This window comes from Dreissena polymorpha, chromosome 10, assembly GCF_020536995.1.
Source record: "Dreissena polymorpha isolate Duluth1 chromosome 10, UMN_Dpol_1.0, whole genome shotgun sequence".
Taxonomy (NCBI): Eukaryota; Metazoa; Mollusca; class Bivalvia; order Myida; family Dreissenidae; genus Dreissena; species Dreissena polymorpha.
In genome coordinates, this window is record NC_068364.1 from 30,491,297 (window position 1) to 30,512,298 (window position 21,002).

Genomic DNA, 21,002 nt, shown 5'->3' on the forward strand with positions numbered 1-21,002 from the left:
GATTCCAAATAGGCTGGATGTGTTTGCACTCCCAAAAAAGATGTTCTATAGTTTCAATGTTTTCACTGCAGAAGTCACACAGATTTGAGTTAGATAATTTGCATTTAAAGAGATATTTATTTGTAGCTATAATTCTTTGGATGTATTTATATTGAAAATTTCTCAGTGTGCTTTCAATAGTTGCTTTATATGGCATGGTAAATATGTGTTTCCAATTAAGTTCATTTTCTCCAAAAAGGACTTGCCATTTATTTTGGATTTTGGAGTTTTCTGTAGGGTTTTTAATTTGTAGTGTGTAAAATATTTTATTTGTTTTGTTTTTTCTTCCAAGTATGTTTTCTACAAATGTTGTTTGAGTACATGGTGTATTATTTGTATTGATTTCAGATTTAATATGTATGGGTATGCTTTTGATTAGTGTGTAGTATTTCAGAAAATTATTTGAAGGTATTCCGTATATGTAGCATATATTATCAAAAGAGTAGAAATCCTTAATTCTGTAGTCATATAATTGGTCGACATATTTAATGCTTCGTTCAAACCAGTCTTTATAGAAAAACGTCTTATTGTTTGAAGTTATGTCTTTATTGTTCCACAAAATTGTTTTACTGCTGGTTTGGGTTTCTAAGTTATTAGTGACATCACTCCACGCTGATAGAACATCAGACAGAAATATGTTTTCGTTTGTAATTTCATGTAAGATAGTATTGCTGATGTTACATTCAAAGAGTAAGGAGTCACCATATTTTTTTAGGATTTTCTGGTAGAATAATTTCCATTTACTCGTATTGGTATTATCTAGGTATCTTTTAACCCAGCTGCATTTGACTGCATTTAAGAATGAGTCAATGTTCGTTAATTGGATACCTCCATTTTCTACAGATTGAATTAACTGAGTTCTTTTTATTTTATCAGGCTTACCGTCCCATATGAAATTAAATATTGCTGATTTTATATCGTTAATAACATCATTTGGTGGATTTGGGAGAACTGTTAATACATATATTAATTTAGGAAGTGCACACGTTTTCAATACTGTGTTTTTTCCGATGAGTGTAAGTTTACGATGATGCCATGATTTTAAGCAGTTTTTGAAATTCTGTAATTTAGGTAGTATGTTTTTAAGAACTGTATCCTTTTCATTATTTGTGAAAGTAATTCCTAACGTTGTGGCTTCATCGGTTGTCCAATTAAATTTCATTTTTTTTTTATATTGAACATTACTTTGTTTTAATTTACCTACTCGTAGCACAGTACATTTACTTTTGTTTAGTTTAAGACCCGATGTCATTCCGTAAAGGGTTAGCGACTCTATTAGGTTATGGAAAGAATCGTAATTGTCATTTAAAAAATAAGTTGCATCGTCGGCAAATAGGAATTGTTTGATTTCTTCGTCAGGTTCTAGTGATATGCCTTTTATGTGTTTATTTGATTGGATGTGATGTGATAGATACTCGATGCAAATAATAAATAGCGATGATGAGAGTGGACATCCTTGTCGAACCCCTCGTTCGATGTTAAAACTGTTTGAAAAGAAGCCATTGTTTATGATTATACTGTTAATATCGGTATAGAATAGTTTAACCCATTGAATGAGATTTTCGCCAAAATTCATATTTTCTAAGCAAGAGAACATAAATGAATGATCAATCGAATCGAATGCCTTTTCAAAGTCTGCAAAGAATATTAGACCAGGATTATTTGAATTGTTGAAATAGTTGATGCATTCTTGGATAAGACGAACGTTTTCACCAATGTAGCGTCCTTTTATGAAACCAGATTGAGATTTTGAAATGATTGATGGTAATATTTTTTTAATTCTGTTTGCTATACTTTTTGTTGCAATTTTATAATCATTGTTTAGTAAACTAATCGGGCGCCAGTTTGATAACGATTCTAAGTTTTTTCCAGGTTTTGGAATAAGTGATATAATACCTTGTTTTTGTAGAGTAGTTAAGTTTTCGTTGTTAAATGAATAGTTAAGTGAATTAATTAGATGTGTTTTTATATCATTCCAGAATATTTTATAAAATTCGATTGTGATGCCATCAGATCCTGGGCTTTTGTTATTTTGCATTTCTTTTAGGGCTAATCCACATTCATATTCATTAAGCAATCCGTCGCACAGTTGTTTTTCCTCCTGGTTTAAAGCGTGATGTGTATTTTTAAAAAGGGTGTTATCTTCAACATTTTTTCGTTTATAGAGGGTTTCGAAAAATAAACGTTGTTCTTCTAGTATTTGAGTTCTGTTTGTTATATCTTTGCCATTGACTACTAATTTGTGTATAGTTTTTTGTTCACTTCTACGTTTTTCAATGTTTGCATGATTAACATAGTTTGTACATGTGTAGTCCATTTCATTATCAACATAGTAAGTAGTCCATTTAATGATCAACAAAGTAAGTAGTTCGTTTTATGATCAACACAGTAAGTAGTCTATTTCATGATAGACAAAGTAGTCCATTTCACGATCAACATGCGAAAAGAGTGATGTTGGAGCGTTGACTATATGCAAATACAAGGCCATGTAAATATCAGACATTTGTAAGAAGCATAACAGAAACATATCTCGTACGGACGTATGTACAAACGGATCAACCGCCTTATGTCTCCCGCATCAACCGCCTTATGTCTCCCGCATCAACCGCCTTATGTCTCCCGCATCAACCGCCTTATGTCTCCCGCATCAACCGCCTTATGTCTCCCGCATCAACCGCCTTATGTCTCACGCATCAACCGCCTTATGTCTCCCGCATCAGTGAATGCAGCGGCCACACAAATATAAATATATAAAAAATAAACCTTTGAACAGGTAATGCAAATAGATTGGGGTTTGAACGGTTGATAGCCTTTTGAATAGTTCTGAAGCAGATGTGGCTGATAATAAAATTTGACGAATACAACTGAAGCTGGAAAAAACAAACAATTGTAGATATTTCAAGTGCGATCATTCCACAATTAATATCATTTTGTTTAATATCGAACTTTACACCGGCATTATGACCACACAGATTGTATATATCAAACTTTACCAAGGTATTATGACCAAAATGATTTAAACGATTCAACTTTACAAATTGATTATCACCGTGTTGATGCATGCGACAGATAACTATGATGCGCATTTGCTGCAATTTCTTTCGGTATCACACACACGCACGAATGCACCCATATCCATATACCCACCAACGACCGTTATGAGACACGTTCATACGCCCGAAAAAAAAACACATGGGTAAAATGATCACTATGCCTTTCCTCCATTTTCATCGCAGTGGGGGGAGGGGCACAAAAACAATCTTAACGAATCCAGCCGTTTGTTTCAGATCAACTTTTGAATCATGACCAAATCTTGGTCACAGATCTCGTGCCGTGTTTACGTGTCCAATTCACCTGTTAATGTATCAAGATCGTGATTGTTTCTGTGATATTTTGGCAGATGGTTGTTGGTCATATCATGCCATATTTTCAAACATCACAAAAGCTTCGTCACATTCTTCGTGGTTCCCCTTCTTGTCACATGTAACTGAAACGTGTCCCGTGCGTGATTTTTTCCGCGATCGCCGGGGCGGCGGAAGACGTTTTTTCTGCATATAGAGGGGGCGGGAAATACTGAGTGTTATGCGCACTGCACTCTCACTGTAGAGTATAATATCGGAGTAATATTATCTTTCTGTTTTTACTTAAGACCTTTTGTCTTTCAGTGCATACATTAATTGAATAGGAATAGAAATCAATCAAAACTGTCAGCGACAAAAATCTCAAATATATCAGCAACAGGCATTGACATAAATCTGTCATAAACAGGACATAAACACATAAACAATGCTTCTCCGATTTCCCAGGCACATATTTTAATTCAGTGATATCAAATAACAAAGGAAACGATTCTGGTGTGATTGAGTACCGGAAATTACGTTTTAATATTATAAAGATGCAATATGGACTGCAACCAACAATGTTTTGACAAAACATACGCTTAGTTATAACAATAATTTTAATCAATCTATGGATTGCACGATGTCTGAAATCATACTAAGACTTTCTCGATAAGGCGCACGACGCCCCCCCCCCCTCCGTCTCCCTGTAACATGCGCCGCCAGTGTGAGTCTTTATCGCATTGGAAACCAAACAAATAAATTCTGTGCGGTTCTCTGGTTGGTCTTAGTTCTGATTTTAAATCGGCATTAAACGGTAAGGAGTGTTTCTTTGTCGGTTGGTTTTGGGATAAATGGTGTGTTGAGTACTAACATCAAACTAGTTTCTTATACATTAATGATAGCTTTGTCGTTTTAGACATTTAATGGACTACAGTAATTCACAGATGGTTGAAATCATACATTTGTGTTGTTGTTTTTTTTTGTCACATATTCAACAAAATAAAAAAAACATTATAAATCAAGGCGCGAAATTCCACTTATAATGTAGACTCATAGTGAAAAGACAGCTACGTTGATGAAAAAACATTATTTGAAATAGACACAAATGAACCTCGCTCTGTGAAAAGTGGTTTAATGCATGAGCGTGAAGTGTCGTCCCACATAAGCCTGTGCAGTACGCACAGGCTAAACAGGGACGTTACTTTTTTATTGCAGTTTTCGTTTACAGGCAGACTCTTCTTGACGAAAATTTAATTCATGTAGAAGGTATCGTCCCTGATGAGCCTGCACGGACTGCACGTGCTAATCTGGGACGACAGTTTACGTAAACATGCGTTTTACCCTATTTCTCAGAGCGCTATTTAAATAATGAAGCGTTAAGAACGCGTTACAGTTTCATAATTGTGAATGATTTTGTTGTTTCCATAACATTTAATTATACGTGGATCGTTTATATAAAGTACAAAAAGTATCAAGTGTCGTTCCATATAAGCGTGTGCAGTCCGCCAATATTAATAAGGGACGACACTTTCCGCGTTTATTGAATTGTTCGTTTATATGAAGTCTCTTCTAAGAAAAAAACAACAAATTGAGGCGGAAAGTGTCGTCCCTGATTAGCCTGTGCAGACTGCAAAGGCTAATATGGGACGAAACCTTACGCACATGCATTAAGCCTGGTCTTCCGAAAGCGATACTTGTATGCAAGTTTCAGTGAGTAACGGTTTATGGGATATTTTCAGATGCACGTCGTCATCCTCACCGCTTTAATAGGCGCCGTATTCGGGTATGTATGATGCTGTTAACCCATTTATGCCTAGTGGACTCTCCCATCCTTCTTAATTGGATAAATTTATTTCCCAAATTAGGGATGTCTCGTATATTTATTTCTATATTTAGAATATTCCTTGCAGAAATTCCTTTAAGCAAACAGCGCAGACCCTGATGAGACGCCGCATCATGCGGCATCTCATCTGGGTCAACGCTGTTTTCCAAGGCCTTTGTTCTAGACGCTAGGCATAAATGGGTTAATTTTCTGACTGTTAGAGTTCAGCAGAATTTATTTTACGTTTTTACTTTGGAAAATGGTCGTGTGAGCAATGTGTTTTACGTTTATATTCGGGAGAGGTCTTAATACACACATATCGTGATTCTGTAAACTTTTCAAAACACATATATACCATCATTGTACTCTTTTTTAAAAATGTATCCATGCTTTTGAAGAAGAGTTGTATTTTGTTACAAAAAGAAGAAGAAAACACTTTTTTTCCTGACATTGTTTGCCAAATAAGCCTCTTTTTTTATAGTAAATGTTTATATTTATGTTGTCAATCTGTCAAACAGCAAAACATTATTATTTGGCTTGCATTGTGTACACACAATGTGGTGACGTATTGCGCAATACCTATATGCTAAAATCTAACTTACGTATACACACGATCTCGTTACGTAGTGCGCAACCGCATTGCGATGTGGTGCTCCCGCATGGACACCAGCTGACCGTTATGGTGGACGGCGGCTTTGCCCGGATGGACAACATGCCCCAGGACGGAAAAATAACAACCGCGGAGTTTGACTACATCATCACCCTGGATGATAAAAATAGTAAGAAAATGTCGATTGATGTTTGATTAAAGGATCTGGTGAACGGCATAAGCTGCCCAACTGCTACCCCACTCCCAAATCCCTCAAAAGTGTCAATTTAATTTAAACAATAACAAAACAAAAAGGGGCGTAAAATCAGTGTTTTTATAGTTATATATATGAGTTGATAAAAAATTATATTTTCGACTCACTTTTTGTTTGTTTGTTATTGTTTATAACAAACGGTGAGTTTTGAGGGTTTTGGGAGAGGGAGAAGATTTAGCCTTTATTTTGGACTCGTTATGGAAACAAGAGCTGTCAGAGGACAGCGCGCTCGACTATTCGAGTGCTTGACAGTATAACGTAAGCCATCATGGGGAAATTGTTCATATTCAATAATTTATTAGACGATCTTTCAAAAATAAAAAAAGGAAAAAAAAAATATTTTTTTTTTTGGGGGGGGGGGCGGGAGGGGGGGGGGTTGAAAGGGGGTATAATGTGGGGTGGGGTCATTTATTAGACGATCTTTCAAAAATAAAAAAAGGAAAAAAAATTGGAGGTAGGGGGGGTATAATGTGGGGTGTGGTAATTTATAAGATGATGTTTAAAAAAAAAATTAGGGGGGGGGTAGGGGGGTAGAGGGGGTAGGGGGGTGAGAGGGGGGTATAATGTGGGGTGTGGTAATTTATTAGATGATGTTTAAAATAAATGGGGGGGTGGGGGGGAAGGTTAGAGGGGGGGGGGGGGTGAAGGATTCTGGGTAGGGGCGTGGGGTATTGTTTGGGTGGAATCCATTGTGGTATTCAGGTAAGTGTTGTTTTGTCAAAGAAATAATTAATTGTGATCATAAATAAAGAAGTTATGGCAATTTAAGCAAAATGTTCAATTATCTAAGTGGAAAAGGGGCCATAATTATGTCAACATGCTTGATACAGTGGTCTGCTCTTGTTTATAGGTTGGGGTCATGTTGGTAAACAAGTATGCAACATATAAAAACAAAATGTCAAAGGATATAGGAAATATTTGGGGTAGTACGCAAACTTTAACATAGATTTATCAATATAATGCATATTCTAACTTAAAGTATAAAAGGGGCAATAATTATGACAAAATGCTTGATAGAGCTGTCTGCCCTTGTTTATAGGTTGGGGTGATGTTGGTTAACAAGTACGCAAAATATGAAAGCAATATGTCAAGGAACAATGAAAATAAATGGGGTAGTACGAAAACTTTAACATTTGCTGCATATTCTAAGTGGAAAAGGGGCCATAATTATGACAAAATGGTTGATAGAGTTGTCTGCTCTTGTTTATAGGTTGGGGTCATGTTGGTAAACAAGTATACAAAATATGAAAGCAATATGTCAAGGGACAATGAACATAATTGGGGTAGTACGAAAACTTTAACATTTGCACGCTAACGCTAACGGAAACGGCACGGAAACGGAAACGCCGACGCCGGGGTGAGTAGGATAGCTCCACTATGTATATTTCATATATAATAGTCGAGCTAGAAATGGGCTTAAAGAATATGCGTAAAGTGTCGTCCCAGATTAGCCTGTGCAGTCTGAGAAGACTAATCAAGGACAACAATTTCGGCTTTTATGGTATTTTTTGTTTAAATGAAGTATCTTAGCGAAAATCTCATTTAGACGGAAATAATTGTCCCTGATGTGCCTGTGCGGACTGCACAGGCTAATATTGGATGACACTTTACGAACATGCTCAGTATCCCCAGGGGGCTATTTCAATGAACTCGCGGTTATAGTAATTTTATCCCTTAAGGGAATGTAAGACTCCGCGGTTAAAATCTCAGTTAAACTGCATGGCCTTTAACTCATTGCGGCGTCTCATTAGGGTCTGCGCTGCTTGCTTTAAGGAATTTCTGTAAGAAATATTCTAAATATAGAAAAAAATATACTAGACATCCATAAGTTTGGAAATAAATTGATCCAATTAAGAAGGATGGGAGAGTCCACTAGGCATAAATGGGTTAAAAGGCGGGCATAGGCTACTTTCTCCAGTATAAAAGTGTCCTTTTCAACTTAAAATGTCAAATAATTGTTTGAATCAGTATCTTAAAAGAAAATTAAATTTATTTGTCGTTTTTATATGTTAATTCACCCGCACGTTTAAATGGCGTCATCTTACCATTTATAAAAGTGAGCGAATCATTATACATTCACCGCCACAGTTCAATGTTTTGCATTTACGTTTTGTTTGAAGATACTACATAATTAACCATGACATATAAGTTATGTTTTTGTGACTATGCTTTATACAGAAAGGCTAAGTGGGTAACGATTTTAACCCATGTATGCCTAGCGCCTAGAAAAAAGCCTTGGTAAACAGCGTAGACCCAGATGAGACGCCGCATGATGCGGCGTCTCATCAGGATGTGCGCTGTTTGCTTAAATGAATTTCTGTAAGAAATATTCTAAATATAGATATAAATAAACTAGAAATACCTTATTTTGGAAATAAACTGTTCCAATTAAGAAGGATGGGAGAGTCCACTAGGCATAAATGGGTTTAAGTGTTCTTCAGCGTGATGCATCTTTTATGAGTTTTAAATAATCTTGGCTGATCTTCAACGCTAGGTTTCAGGCAAGTTAAGTTTAAACCTAAATCAGAGTTATGATGTTTTTTTTAAAGACTTCATGATTTGGTGCGTTAAATATTATTTAATTTAATTTGATTTTGTTTATAACAGTTTAAGAATAAATCAAATAAAAATCTATTTAAATATGAAACTTACCTTATGATACAAAACTGTGCATGCCATATAACAAATATCAAAACACAAAATGTTATTTCCAACTTTAAACTCCAAACTTCAAATTCGCCATATTGTAAAAAAAGCGGTCAAAACTGACCTTTTGTTTTGTTCCCGTTACATATTGTCTGTTTATACGCGATATTTATGGTTCATTGAATTCGTGTTGTTTTAAACTGATTGATTTGTCCCGTTACCGGTTAAAACTTACATGATGAACACGAATTTGTTTTGTTAAATTATAGAATAAATACGTTGAAAAATAACAATGACGAAATTCTCATTCTTTTTTTCCCTTCTTTACGTCGGTATTGGATTTTTGTAGTTTTAAATACTCACTCGGGAATATCTTTAACGAGTCGCTTTATACAAAGTGCAAAAAATCGCTGATTCGAGAATAATCCTCTCAGTTGATGAGTCGAGACGTATTTGTGCGGGTATAAAATGACGTTCCCCGCCATTGTGTACACACCGGCTTACTGACCTGTGTACTAACGCGACAAGAATTTGGGTAGCACTTCTTTTACGAGTGAAAAGTGAAATCATGCTTCTGATAATCGCTCTTAGTCTTAATAGAGAATCAAAACCCATTTAAACATAATTAAATAACATTTCTTTTAACAACATTCCGTTGTAAACACACATTAAAAAACGATTTTCTTTCAATATTAACATTTTCATTCCTACGCAGAACTATTTTGGAGGAATAATAATTCACCAAACCAGGGGAATGTGATGCGTCTTAGTATAGAGGTGACCATTGTGTACACACCGGTCTAACTGACCTGTTTACTAACGCGAAAGGAATTGTGGGTAGCACTTCTTTTGCGAGTAAAAAGTGAAAGCGAAAGTACATGTAAGTCATGTAATCGTGCTTCTGATAATCGATATCAGTCTTAATAGAGATTCAAAATCACATTTAAACATAATTTAATAACATTTCTTTTTTAACACACACCCTTTCATTATTAACATTTTCATTCCTACGAAGTCCTACTTTGGCGGAAGCATAATTCCCCAAACCAGGGGAATGTGATGCGTCTTAGAATAGAGGTGACAATAAAGTAGTGATGTCACCATCTATGTATAGAATGGTTCCCCACAGTTTATTTATGACACAATTCTGTAACTCAAACGTCAGGCTACGTTTACGATTGCTGAATTTTTTAGAAGTTTATACTAAGAATCCCGACAGACCTACATGGCTCCTCATTGTTTTTAAGTCGTTTTCGTCGTTTTTGTTGCTTGTTTGTCAAAAACAATATATTTTAACTTGTGTTTTGTTGCTTGTTTTTCAAACACACAATATATTTTAACTTGTGTTTTTTATTTCTTTTTTCAAACAAGATATATTTTCACTTGTTTTTTTTGCTTGTTTATCAACCACAATCTAATATCCTGTGTGTGTTTGTATTGTTCGTTTTTCAAACACAATATATTTTCATGTGTGTGTGTTTTCTTGTATATATTTCGAACACTATATTATTCTCATTCGCAGCCGATGGTCTTTTGGAGAAGCCCGAATTCGAACACTACTATACAACAGTAGGTATTGTTTTACCGTGGCTGCAGTTTTCGGTGTAGGACTGTATGTCTCTTTGACCCGTCGTCAACAATTCTGACTTACATCAGAATAAAAAAAACAACCACACCAGATTTACATAATTACACATAAATGTGCGTGTTTTAAAATTAGTATAGTAAATAATTGATTAAGTATTTAAAAAGTACTAAGATTCAAATTAATAGCGTTCATGTACTAAATAGTTTCACAAGAATTTTATGCTTACGTTTTCTTTTAATTTAAGAAATGTATGGTCAACGCTTCCCGTAGTAAGATTACTTCTTACAATCGTTTTCATTTATATAAATAATTACATTAATGGCGTCGATAGTATTATTCTCTCAACCGTTGAGCTTTCTCAGCATGCAATAAAAATTGTTAAACATTTCTCAAGAGTAGCCAGGAACATATAAATAGTTATATTTCATCGGTTAATTTAAACTATTAGCAGTTTACAAGTAAAAAAATAATGCACAACTATAATATGGATATTGATCACAAAATTCGAGTGCCTCTTTTATATTCGTATAGAATACCAGGAATGGCACAGGTCCTCATGCTATTACTAGCAGAACGTTCTAATTATAGCAATTGTTAATAAGACCCTGCCTGATTGATATTTATTGCATTATAATATGTTAATAATGAACTTGTGTTATAGCAATCGTATCTAAGACCCTGCCTCGTTGATATTTATTGCATTATAATATGTTAATAATGAATTTGTGTTATAGCAATCGTATCAAAGACCCTGCCTCGTTGATATTTATTGCATTATAATATGTAAATAATGAACTTGTGTTATAGCAATCGTATATAAGATCCTGCCTCGTTGATATTTATTGCATTATAATATGTAAATAATGAACTTGTGTTATAGCAATCGTATATAAGATCCTGCCTCGTTGATATTTCTTGCATTATAATATGTAAATAATCTACTTGTACTATAGCGATTGTTATTAAGACCATGCCTCATTCATGTTTCTGGCATTATAATATGTAAATAATTGACCAATTGTTAATTAGACCCTTCTTCATTGATATATCTTGTATAATAATGTATCAATAATCATCTTGTGTTTTATTTTCCAGATTTTGAGGCAACTGTTCCCCTGCCACGGAAACGGAGGTGGAAAATAACGCATTGTATTGTGTAATATTCTCAACTCGATTATGACTCCAAAAATTTAGTTTTATGTAACCTTTATTGAGACTGACATTAAGCCTGGTTGAGTCTGACTTTCCTCTCGAAGTACATTATTTTGATTCTGACTTGAAATATTTTGGTTTTTAGTGATGTATGTTTGTCGATATTGCCATAATAAATGCGATACAAAATGCCGACAGATTGCATTTTTGCTAATACATGTAGTTGAATATTTCGACTCGGAAATTCGAACTTGACTTTGTCAATTAAAGGGACCTTTTCACAGATTTTGTCATGTATATAAATTTGTCATGAAATGCTTTATATTGATAAATGTAAACATTAGATCTAAAAGCTCCTGTAAAAAAAGAATACAATTAAAGACAAAAAAGGTAACCCTCAACTGAGCTGGAACCACTGACCCTGGAGTAAAAGTCTATCGCTTAGACCACTCGACCATCCGTGCCCATACAATCAGTAATGTATTTTATACTGTATTTAAGCAATCCTCGAAGTATCACAAAATATAACGACAAAAACAGAACTCTCCAAATTATTCAATCGTTTCCCGTTGCAACGTTTTATCATTTTCAGGTTTTTAAATCGTCAAAATAGCCGTACCGTTTTAATATGTAATGCCACTCTGGATCAGCAGACGATTTATTGCTTATATAGTCCGGAGATAGCCGATGTATTACGATTGATACAATGCTTGCTAGTGGGGCTCGATTGGTCATTGTCGGCTCGGGTACTACTTAAATGTACCCCGGGTACGGAAAACATACTAACACGTACCCGGCAAATTTAGACTGTAACCGAGTATTATTCCCGCCCAAAATCCGATGTCGTAAAACGCGCTACGGAATACGAAACAAAATACTCTTTGAAAAAACACTTCCTCAACATGCTTTTTGAGCAGGACTTTCGATAATAAGCAGGCTATTTTGCATAATATCGATATAATTATAAACATAATTAATTAAAAAAAAAGCCAACAACGACCAATTTAGCGTTAGCATTCTCGGGTACGTGTTCGTATATTTACCGTTACCGGGGTACATTTAAGTATACTTAAGAGTACCCGGGGTACAGTTAAGTAGTACCTGAGCCGACAATTACCAATCGAGCGCTAGTGAGTCCTTTTATGGACCAAGCTTGGCCTTGAAGAAAACCTGATAAAGCGTATAATGTTTTGGGTTTGGGGTTTTTAGCATTTCATAGCCTGCGAAGTAACAAAAGTAATTCATGCTTCTATAAATAAACGCCTTCGTGAGAAAAGCTCTATAATAACGGCATTATGGGCGACAACTATTGCTTCAAGCGAAAACTGTTACGTACAAGGAAAACAAATCGATAGGACTACATAATGTTTTTAAAAAGGCAATGGCCTAGTTCATGAAATCCGTATGAAGACTGCATGACAAGCTTAACCCATTTTTGCCAAGTGGACTCTCCCATCCTTCTAAATTGTATCAATTTATTTCGCAAATTAGGGATGTCTACTACGCTTATTTCTATATTTAGAATATTTCTTACAGAAATTCCTTTAAGCAAACAGCGCAGACCCTGATGAGACGCCGCATCATGCGGCGTCTCATCTGGGTCTACGCTGTTTCCAAGGCCTTTTTTCTAGACGCTATGCATAAATGGGCTAATGAATCGGCATAATTTTCTGTGACGTAAAACAGCTTAAAAAACACATGAATTGAGCAATATTGTGTATGTACAAACGGTCAATTTTAAGGGGTTTGGGAGGGGGTAGCTGTGCGTGGACCGATAGCCGGTGACCATAGGGCTCGCTAGCGATAGAAGTTGACCCTATGAGAAGATTAAGCCTTTATTTGGGACTCGTTCTGGAAAAAATGGGCTTAAAGAATATGCGTAAAGTGTCGTCCCAGATTAGCCTGTGCAGTCTGAGAAGGCCAATCAGGGACAACAATTTAGGCTTTTATGGTATTTTTTGTTTAAATGAAGTATTTTAGCGCAAATCTCATTAAGACGGAAACTATTGTCCCTGATATGCCTGTGCGGACTGCACGGGCTAATATTAGATGACACTTAACGCACATGCATTAAGCTCAGTATCCCCAGAAGGCTATTTCAATAAACAATACTCGCGGTTCCAGTAATTTAAGTCCTGCAGGGAAAGTAAGACTCCGCGTTTAACATCTCAATTACTACATGGCCTTCAATCTGTCAATTTAACCCATTTATGCCTAGCGTCTAGAAAAAAGGCCTTGGCAAACAGCGTAGACCCAGATGAGACGCCGCATGATGCGGCGTCTCATCGGGGTCTGCGCTGTTTGCTTAAAGGAATTTCTGTAAGAAATATTCTAAATATATAGAAAGAAATATACTAGACATCCCTAATTTTGGAACTAAATTGATCCAATTTAGAAGGATGGGAGAGTCCACTAGGCATAAATGGGTTAAAAGCCGAGCACAGGCTGCTTTCTCCAGTATAATAGTGTCCTTTTCAACTTAAAATGTCAACCATTCTTATAAATTTGTGAATCAGAATCTCAAAAGAAAATTCTATTTATTTGTCGCTCTTTAATTGATGTGCATTCACGAGCACGTTTAAATGACGTCATCTCACCATTAAAAAAAGTGAGCGAATCATTATACACTCACAGCCACTGTTAAATGTTTCGCATTTACGTTTTGTTTGAAGACACTACACAATTTACCATGACAATTAAGTTATGTTTTTGTTACAATGCTTTATACAGAAAGGCTAAGTGGGTAGCGATTTTGAGAGAGCCCGTTAGAGCGCATGCATTTCACCGTACACATACGGTACCATTTCCAGGAATTCTTCAGAACAATTTAGGTTTCGATTGCCGACGAGTCGAAGTTTAGCGTTCTTTAGCATGATGCATCTTTTATGAGTTTTAAACAATCTTGGCTGATCTTCAACGCTAGGTTTCAGGCAAGTTAAGTTTAAAGTTTTAAACCTATTTATTTAAGCCCGACTGCATTTAAAGTACTAACTACTTATTTGAAACGCTATCGAGTCCGTTTCCTGTGCCTAGAACTAGTTCTTGGTGTCTATGGGGGAGAACGCTCCCACAGTGGAGATCGAACACGTGACCTCCCGGTCGCTAGGCGGACACCATATCATAACACCATGGCGACCTTTTAGGTTTGGGCTATGTTTCAACCGTCGTGCGATCTACCACAATTGAACACTCGTAACTGATTGTGGTCTATCTCTGATATTCCAGCCTAAGATGCGATATGATAGGAGTCCGTAAGGTTTGTTACGTAGCTTTGCGCTCGGTTTCAATCTATTCACACTTGATAATTTGTTCATGAATCTACTTTGCAGAAAATACCAATTAATCAAATTAGATTTATAAGTTTTTCATATAAATCTATTCAACCGTACATGAACAAAACATCATTCAAACTTAACACAATTTTGGTTTCAAGTTCCATAAAAAAAGATTAATAGGGAAACAACTCTGCTATCTAATTGTTGAATTATTTTTAACAGTTACTTCCCTTGTGGTATCTTACATTTTGAAGAAAAATCCGAGTACTCACATTCAGAGTTATGATGTATTTTAAAAGATTTCCTGATTTAGTGCGTTAAATATTATCTAATTTATTTTATTTTTGTTTATATCAGTTTAACAATAAATCAAATAAAAACTACTTAAATATGAAACTTCCCTTATGATACAAAACTGTGCATGCCATATAACAAATATCAAAACACAAAATGTTATTTCCAAATGCAAACTTCAAATTCGCCATATTGTGTAAAAAGCGGTCAAAACCGACCTTTTATTATGTTCCCGTTACATATTTTCTGTTTACACGCATTATCAATGGTTCACTGAATCTTTGTTGTTTTAAACCGATTGATCTGTCCCCGTTAACGTTAGAACTTACATGATTAAAGCGAATTTGTTTTGTTAAAATAAATATATGAATAAAATACGTTGAAAAATAAAGATTAATTCTCATTTAAAGAATGCGAAATTAATTATTGACTTTTTTTAATTATTTCCTTCTGCTCTAACGTCGGGTAAATCATTTTTACAATTGTATTATAAATACGTTACACTTGCGGAATACATCTTTAATTGAGTCGTGTTCTGAGAAAACTGGGCAAACAAATTTAGGCAGAAAGTTTCGTCCCAGAGTAGCCTGTGCGGACTGCACAGGCTAATCTGGGACGACACTTTACGCACATGAATTATGCCCAGTTTTCTCAGAACACGACTTATATAAACATGGCATAGGTGAACGTTGTTAATAAGCACCGCAAAACACAGCACCGGTTTTGGGTTATTTCTTCGTTATTTTTCGCCGTTTTCCGCAGAATTTCATTAATACGAAGGCGCACTCTGGATAAGCAGACAATTTATTGCTCAGATCTGCCTATCTTACGAAGGATTCCGGAGATAGCCGATGTATCACGATTGACGAAGAGGATCAGTTCACCAATTTAAATCTTCAGAAACATGAAGTTGGTCAGTTAACCAACATATTTATTGACGATGCTGGGAAGCATCGTCTAAGTTATCATATCATAAAAAATTCTTCACAATGGCATCCTATGTAAAAGAACGAGCCAGTCCGATTGAGATAGCTCGATTTTTATAATCGGCATACCTCGCTGATTATCATTGATAAAGGTATAGGAAGCTCAGCTATAAATAGGACAGCATATTGTGGGAAAAGATTTAATAATAGTTTAAAAACGTTAATACTTTACTCGTACTAGTCAGTACTTTGATTTTCTTGATAAGTTGGTTAACAGGTACTTAGTGTACACACTTATGCCAGTAACTGAACGCTGCCCTACTTGACCCAGGGATAGGAATGAATAGCCGTATAAATAATGTCATGATCATTCCCCAAACATATGAGCCATGTTCTGTGAGATAGATTTGTGTTAAATGACTGTGCGTAAAGTGTCGTCCCAGATGAAACTGTGCAGTCCGCACAGGCTAATCAGGGACGACACAGTCCGCTTTCATTATACTTTTTGTTTACAAAAATATTTTTCTTAGCAAAATCAAGTTTATGCTGAAAGTTTACGCGCATTCGTTAAACCTCTTTTTCAAAGAGAACGGCTCATATTATTTGTCGCGGATCAATCAATCCAAGAAATCAATGTTATCAAATCAGTATCAGCAACCTTATGCATTTTTTTTCTCGTTGCAGACGACAACTGCGTGAGTTTTACCGAGTACCAGAACGTTTAGACTGAGTTTCTATTTATAGATCATCACTCGATGTCACGTTATTAATGTCACGTGGTTTTCTCTCGTTCTTTATGACACCTGCGTGAGTTTCGCCGAGTACCAGAACGTTAAGACCGAGTTTCTATTTATAGATCATTACTCGATGTCATGTTGCTAATGTCACGTGGTTAATGGCACGTGGTTTTGTCTCGTTACAGACGACACCTGCGTGAGTTTCGCCGAGTATCACAACGCGGAGACGCAGGCGCTATTCTTCGAGATCAACCAGAAGATGTACTCGCACTTTGACCCGGATAATGATGATTGTCTGGACATCGATGAAATGAACGCAGAGTTCCACAAAATTGATAAAAACGGTATGTGGTGACAAAATGGTGGTTGGTACGTTTAAATGCACTCTTGATCAGCGGACGATTATTACAAATATATATTTTACGGAGGATTCCGGAAATAGTCGATGCGTCACGATGTAAAAACGGTAGGTGGTAAACTGTTTGTTGGTAACCCTGTCTTGTTATAAGAATAAATCCGGTGGCACATACGATTTTTTCTGAATCAGCAGACGATTTAGTCCGGAGAAGCCGATGTATCACGATTGAAATCTTACGGAGGATTCCGGAGATAGTCAAGATTGACGGTTTTTTAAAGTAAATCATACGGAGCTTTCCGGAAGTAGTCGATATATCATGACTGTCGTTAGGTCATTACTTTCTTTTGGGTAATTACCGAAAATGACCAAATGATGAACGCAGAGTTTCATAAAAATGATGTAAATATTATGTCGGAAAGAGGCCCTGGCTTTTTGTAACGCTATACAAGACAATTCAATTCAATACAATACAATACAATACAATACAAGACAAAACAAAACAATAAAAGACAATACAATAGAAGTCAATACAATATAATTCAATACAATATCATTTATTTCTTAATTAAAGGCCACCCGTTAAAATTAAAATATACAGACATATCATATTATACATGCATGAGATGTAAATAGTTTTATGTTAATACTTTTCGCATTGAGATATATAAAAAGAATTTTCTTCAATATCAGATCATGTTTCATCAGATCAATAAAATGACATTCTTCTCGGTTTCAACCATACCAAGAAAAAAGGTATACTGTCTTTGTGACATTACTTTCGCCGATAACGATCCCATGTTGATTGCTTAAGTTGCATTGTATTGATGAAAAGGCTAGTTAGAACGGGGTATGTGCTTTGTATCTTTCACTTTTTGAGGTCATGGGAAAACGACTAGATCATTCGAAGAATCGATTTAAGATATTCACTGCGATGTTTTTGCCCACTTGGGAAAAGTACATGTACCGTACAAATTGGGAAAAAATACCGCAAAAAACCTTGACATTTGGATCGTGTGCGTCGTGAAATATTCAGATTGGCAATTATGGGTCTTTTTTGTTGCTTTGTATAAATTCCACAAATCAATTAAAATATTCATTTAATGTATTTTGGCTTTCAATGTTCAGCGCATTTTATTGGTTAACTTACAGATAATTCACTTTAACGATAACAATGACGAAATTCTCGTTCCTTTTGGGAATTCTTTACACGGTAATTGGAAATTTTGTAGTTTTTACTCAATCGGGAAAGTATCTTTAACGGGTACTTTATACAGAAGGAAAAAATCGCTGATTCGAGAATAATCCTCTCAGTTGATGAGTCGAGACGTATTTGTGCGGGTATAAAAAGACGTTCCCCGCCATTGTGTACACACCGGTCTTACTGACCTGTGTACTAACGCGAAAGGAATTGTGGGTAGCACTTCTTTTACGAGTGAAAAGTGAAATCATGCTTCTGATAATCGCTCTTAGTCTTAATAGAGAATCAAAATCACATTTAAACATAATTAAATAACATTTCTTTAACAACATTCCGTTGTAAACACACATTAAAAAACGATTTTTCTTTCAATATTAACATTTTCATTCCTACGCAGAACTATTTTGGAGGAATAATAATTCACCAAACCAGGGGAATGTGATGCGTCTTAGTATAGAGGTGACCATTGTGTACACACCGGTCTAACTGACCTGTTTACTAACGCGAAAGGAATTGTGGGTAGCACTTCTTTTGCGAGTAAAAAGTGAAAGCGAAAGTACATGTAAGTCATGTAATCGTGCTTCTGATAATCGATATCAGTCTTAATAGAGATTCAAAATCACATTTAAACATAATTTAATAACATTTCTTTTTTAACACACACCCTTTCATTATTAACATTTTCATTCCTACGAAGTCCTACTTTGGCGGAAGCATAATTCCCCAAACCAGGGGAATGTGATGCGTCTTAGAATAGAGGTGACAATAAAGTAGTGATGTCACCATCTATGTATAGAATGGTTCCCCACAGTTTATTTATGACACAATTCTGTAACTCAAACGTCAGGCTACGTTTACGATTGCTGAATTTTTTAGAAGTTTATACTAAGAATCCCGACAGACCTACATGGCTCCTCATTGTTTTTAAGTCGTTTTCGTCGTTTTTGTTGCTTGTTTGTCAAAAACAATATATTTTAACTTGTGTTTTGTTGCTTGTTTTTCAAACACACAATATATTTTAACTTGTGTTTTTTATTTCTTTTTTCAAACAAGATATATTTTCACTTGTTTTTTTTGCTTGTTTATCAACCACAATCTAATATCCTGTGTGTGTTTGTATTGTTCGTTTTTCAAACACAATATATTTTCATGTGTGTGTGTTTTCTTGTATATATTTCGAACACTATATTATTCTCATTCGCAGCCGATGGTCTTTTGGAGAAGCCCGAATTCGAACACTACTATACAACAGTAGGTATTGTTTTACCGTGGCTGCAGTTTTCGGTGTAGGACTGTATGTCTCTTTGACCCGTCGTCAACAATTCTGACTTACATCAGAATAAAAAAAACAACCACACCAGATTTACATAATTACACATAAATGTGCGTGTTTTAAAATTAGTATAGTAAATAATTGATTAAGTATTTAAAAAGTACTAAGATTCAAATTAATAGCGTTCATGTACTAAAATAGTTTCACAAGAATTTTATGCTTACGTTTTCTTTTAATTTAAGAAATGTATGGTCAACGCTTCCCGTAGTAAGATTACTTCTTACAATCGTTTTCATTTATATAAATAATTACATTAATGGCGTCGATAGTATTATTCTCTCAACCGTTGAGCTTTCTCAGCATGCAATAAAAATTGTTAAACATTTCTCAAGAGTAGCCAGGAACATATAAATAGTTATATTTCATCGGTTAATTTAAACTATTCGCAGTTTACAAGTAAAAAAATAATGCACAACTATAATATGGATATTGATCACAAAATTCGAGTGCCTCTTTTATATTCGTATAGAATACCAGGAATGGCACAGGTCCTCATGCTATTACTAGCAGAACGTTCTAATTATAGCAATTGTTAATAAGACCCTGCCTGATTGATATTTATTGCATTATAATATGTTAATAATGAACTTGTGTTATAGCAATCGTATCTAAGACCCTGCCTCGTTGATATTTATTGCATTATAATATGTTAATAATGAATTTGTGTTATAGCAATCGTATCAAAGACCCTGCCTCGTTGATATTTATTGCATTATAATATGTAAATAATGAACTTGTGTTATAGCAATCGTATATAAGATCCTGCCTCGTTGATATTTATTGCATTATAATATGTAAATAATGAACTTGTGTTATAGCAATCGTATATAAGATCCTGCCTCGTTGATATTTCTTGCATTATAATATGTAAATAATCTACTTGTACTATAGCGATTGTTATTAAGACCATGCCTCATTCATGTTTCTGGCATTATAATATGTAAATAATTGACCAATTGTTAATTAGACCCTTCTTCATTGATATATCTTGTATAATAATGTATCAATAATCATCTTGTGTTTTATTTTCCAGATTTTGAGGCAACTGTTCCCCTGCCACGGAAACGGAGGTGGAAAATAACGCATTGTATTGTGTAATATTCTCAACTCGATTATGACTCCAAAAATTTAGTTTTATGTAACCTTTATTGAGACTGACATTAAGCCTGGTTGAGTCTGACTTTCCTCTCGAAGTACATTATTTTGATTCTGACTTGAAATATTTTGGTTTTTAGTGATGTATGTTTGTCGATATTGCCATAATAAATGCGATACAAAATGCCGACAGATTGCATTTTTGCTAATACATGTAGTTGAATATTTCGACTCGGAAATTCGAACTTGACTTTGTCAATTAAAGGGACCTTTTCACAGATTTTGTCATGTATATAAATTTGTCATGAAATGCTTTATATTGATAAATGTAAACA

General features: G+C 35.1%; 1 protein-coding gene and 1 long non-coding RNA gene across 16 annotated transcripts in view; both read left to right on the top strand.

Annotated features, from left to right (window-relative positions):
• Positions 1-4,084: 4,084 nt before the first annotated feature.
• The window catches only part of LOC127847936 (uncharacterized), a 44,278-nt gene continuing 27,360 nt past the window's right edge, over positions 4,085-21,002 (top strand). For 5 of the 15 annotated variants that reach the window (XM_052380169.1, XM_052380171.1, XM_052380181.1 and 2 more), the window contains exons 1-3: positions 4,174-4,234; positions 5,120-5,163; positions 5,830-5,981. In XM_052380169.1, the coding sequence (XP_052236129.1) occupies positions 4,232-4,234; positions 5,120-5,163; positions 5,830-5,981 (199 nt within the window). In that variant the 5' untranslated portion in view covers positions 4,174-4,231. Of the gene's footprint in view, positions 4,235-5,119; positions 5,164-5,829; positions 5,982-16,868; positions 17,028-19,443; positions 19,491-20,605; positions 20,856-21,002 lie in introns of those variants that run through there. The other 10 variants (XM_052380168.1, XM_052380170.1, XM_052380179.1 and 7 more) reach the window with 7 other exon arrangements.
• On the top strand, positions 9,425-11,644 carry LOC127847937 (uncharacterized). Its single transcript, XR_008034259.1, has 2 exons — positions 9,425-10,280; positions 11,395-11,644. It is a non-coding gene; the product is annotated as an uncharacterized LOC127847937 (long non-coding RNA).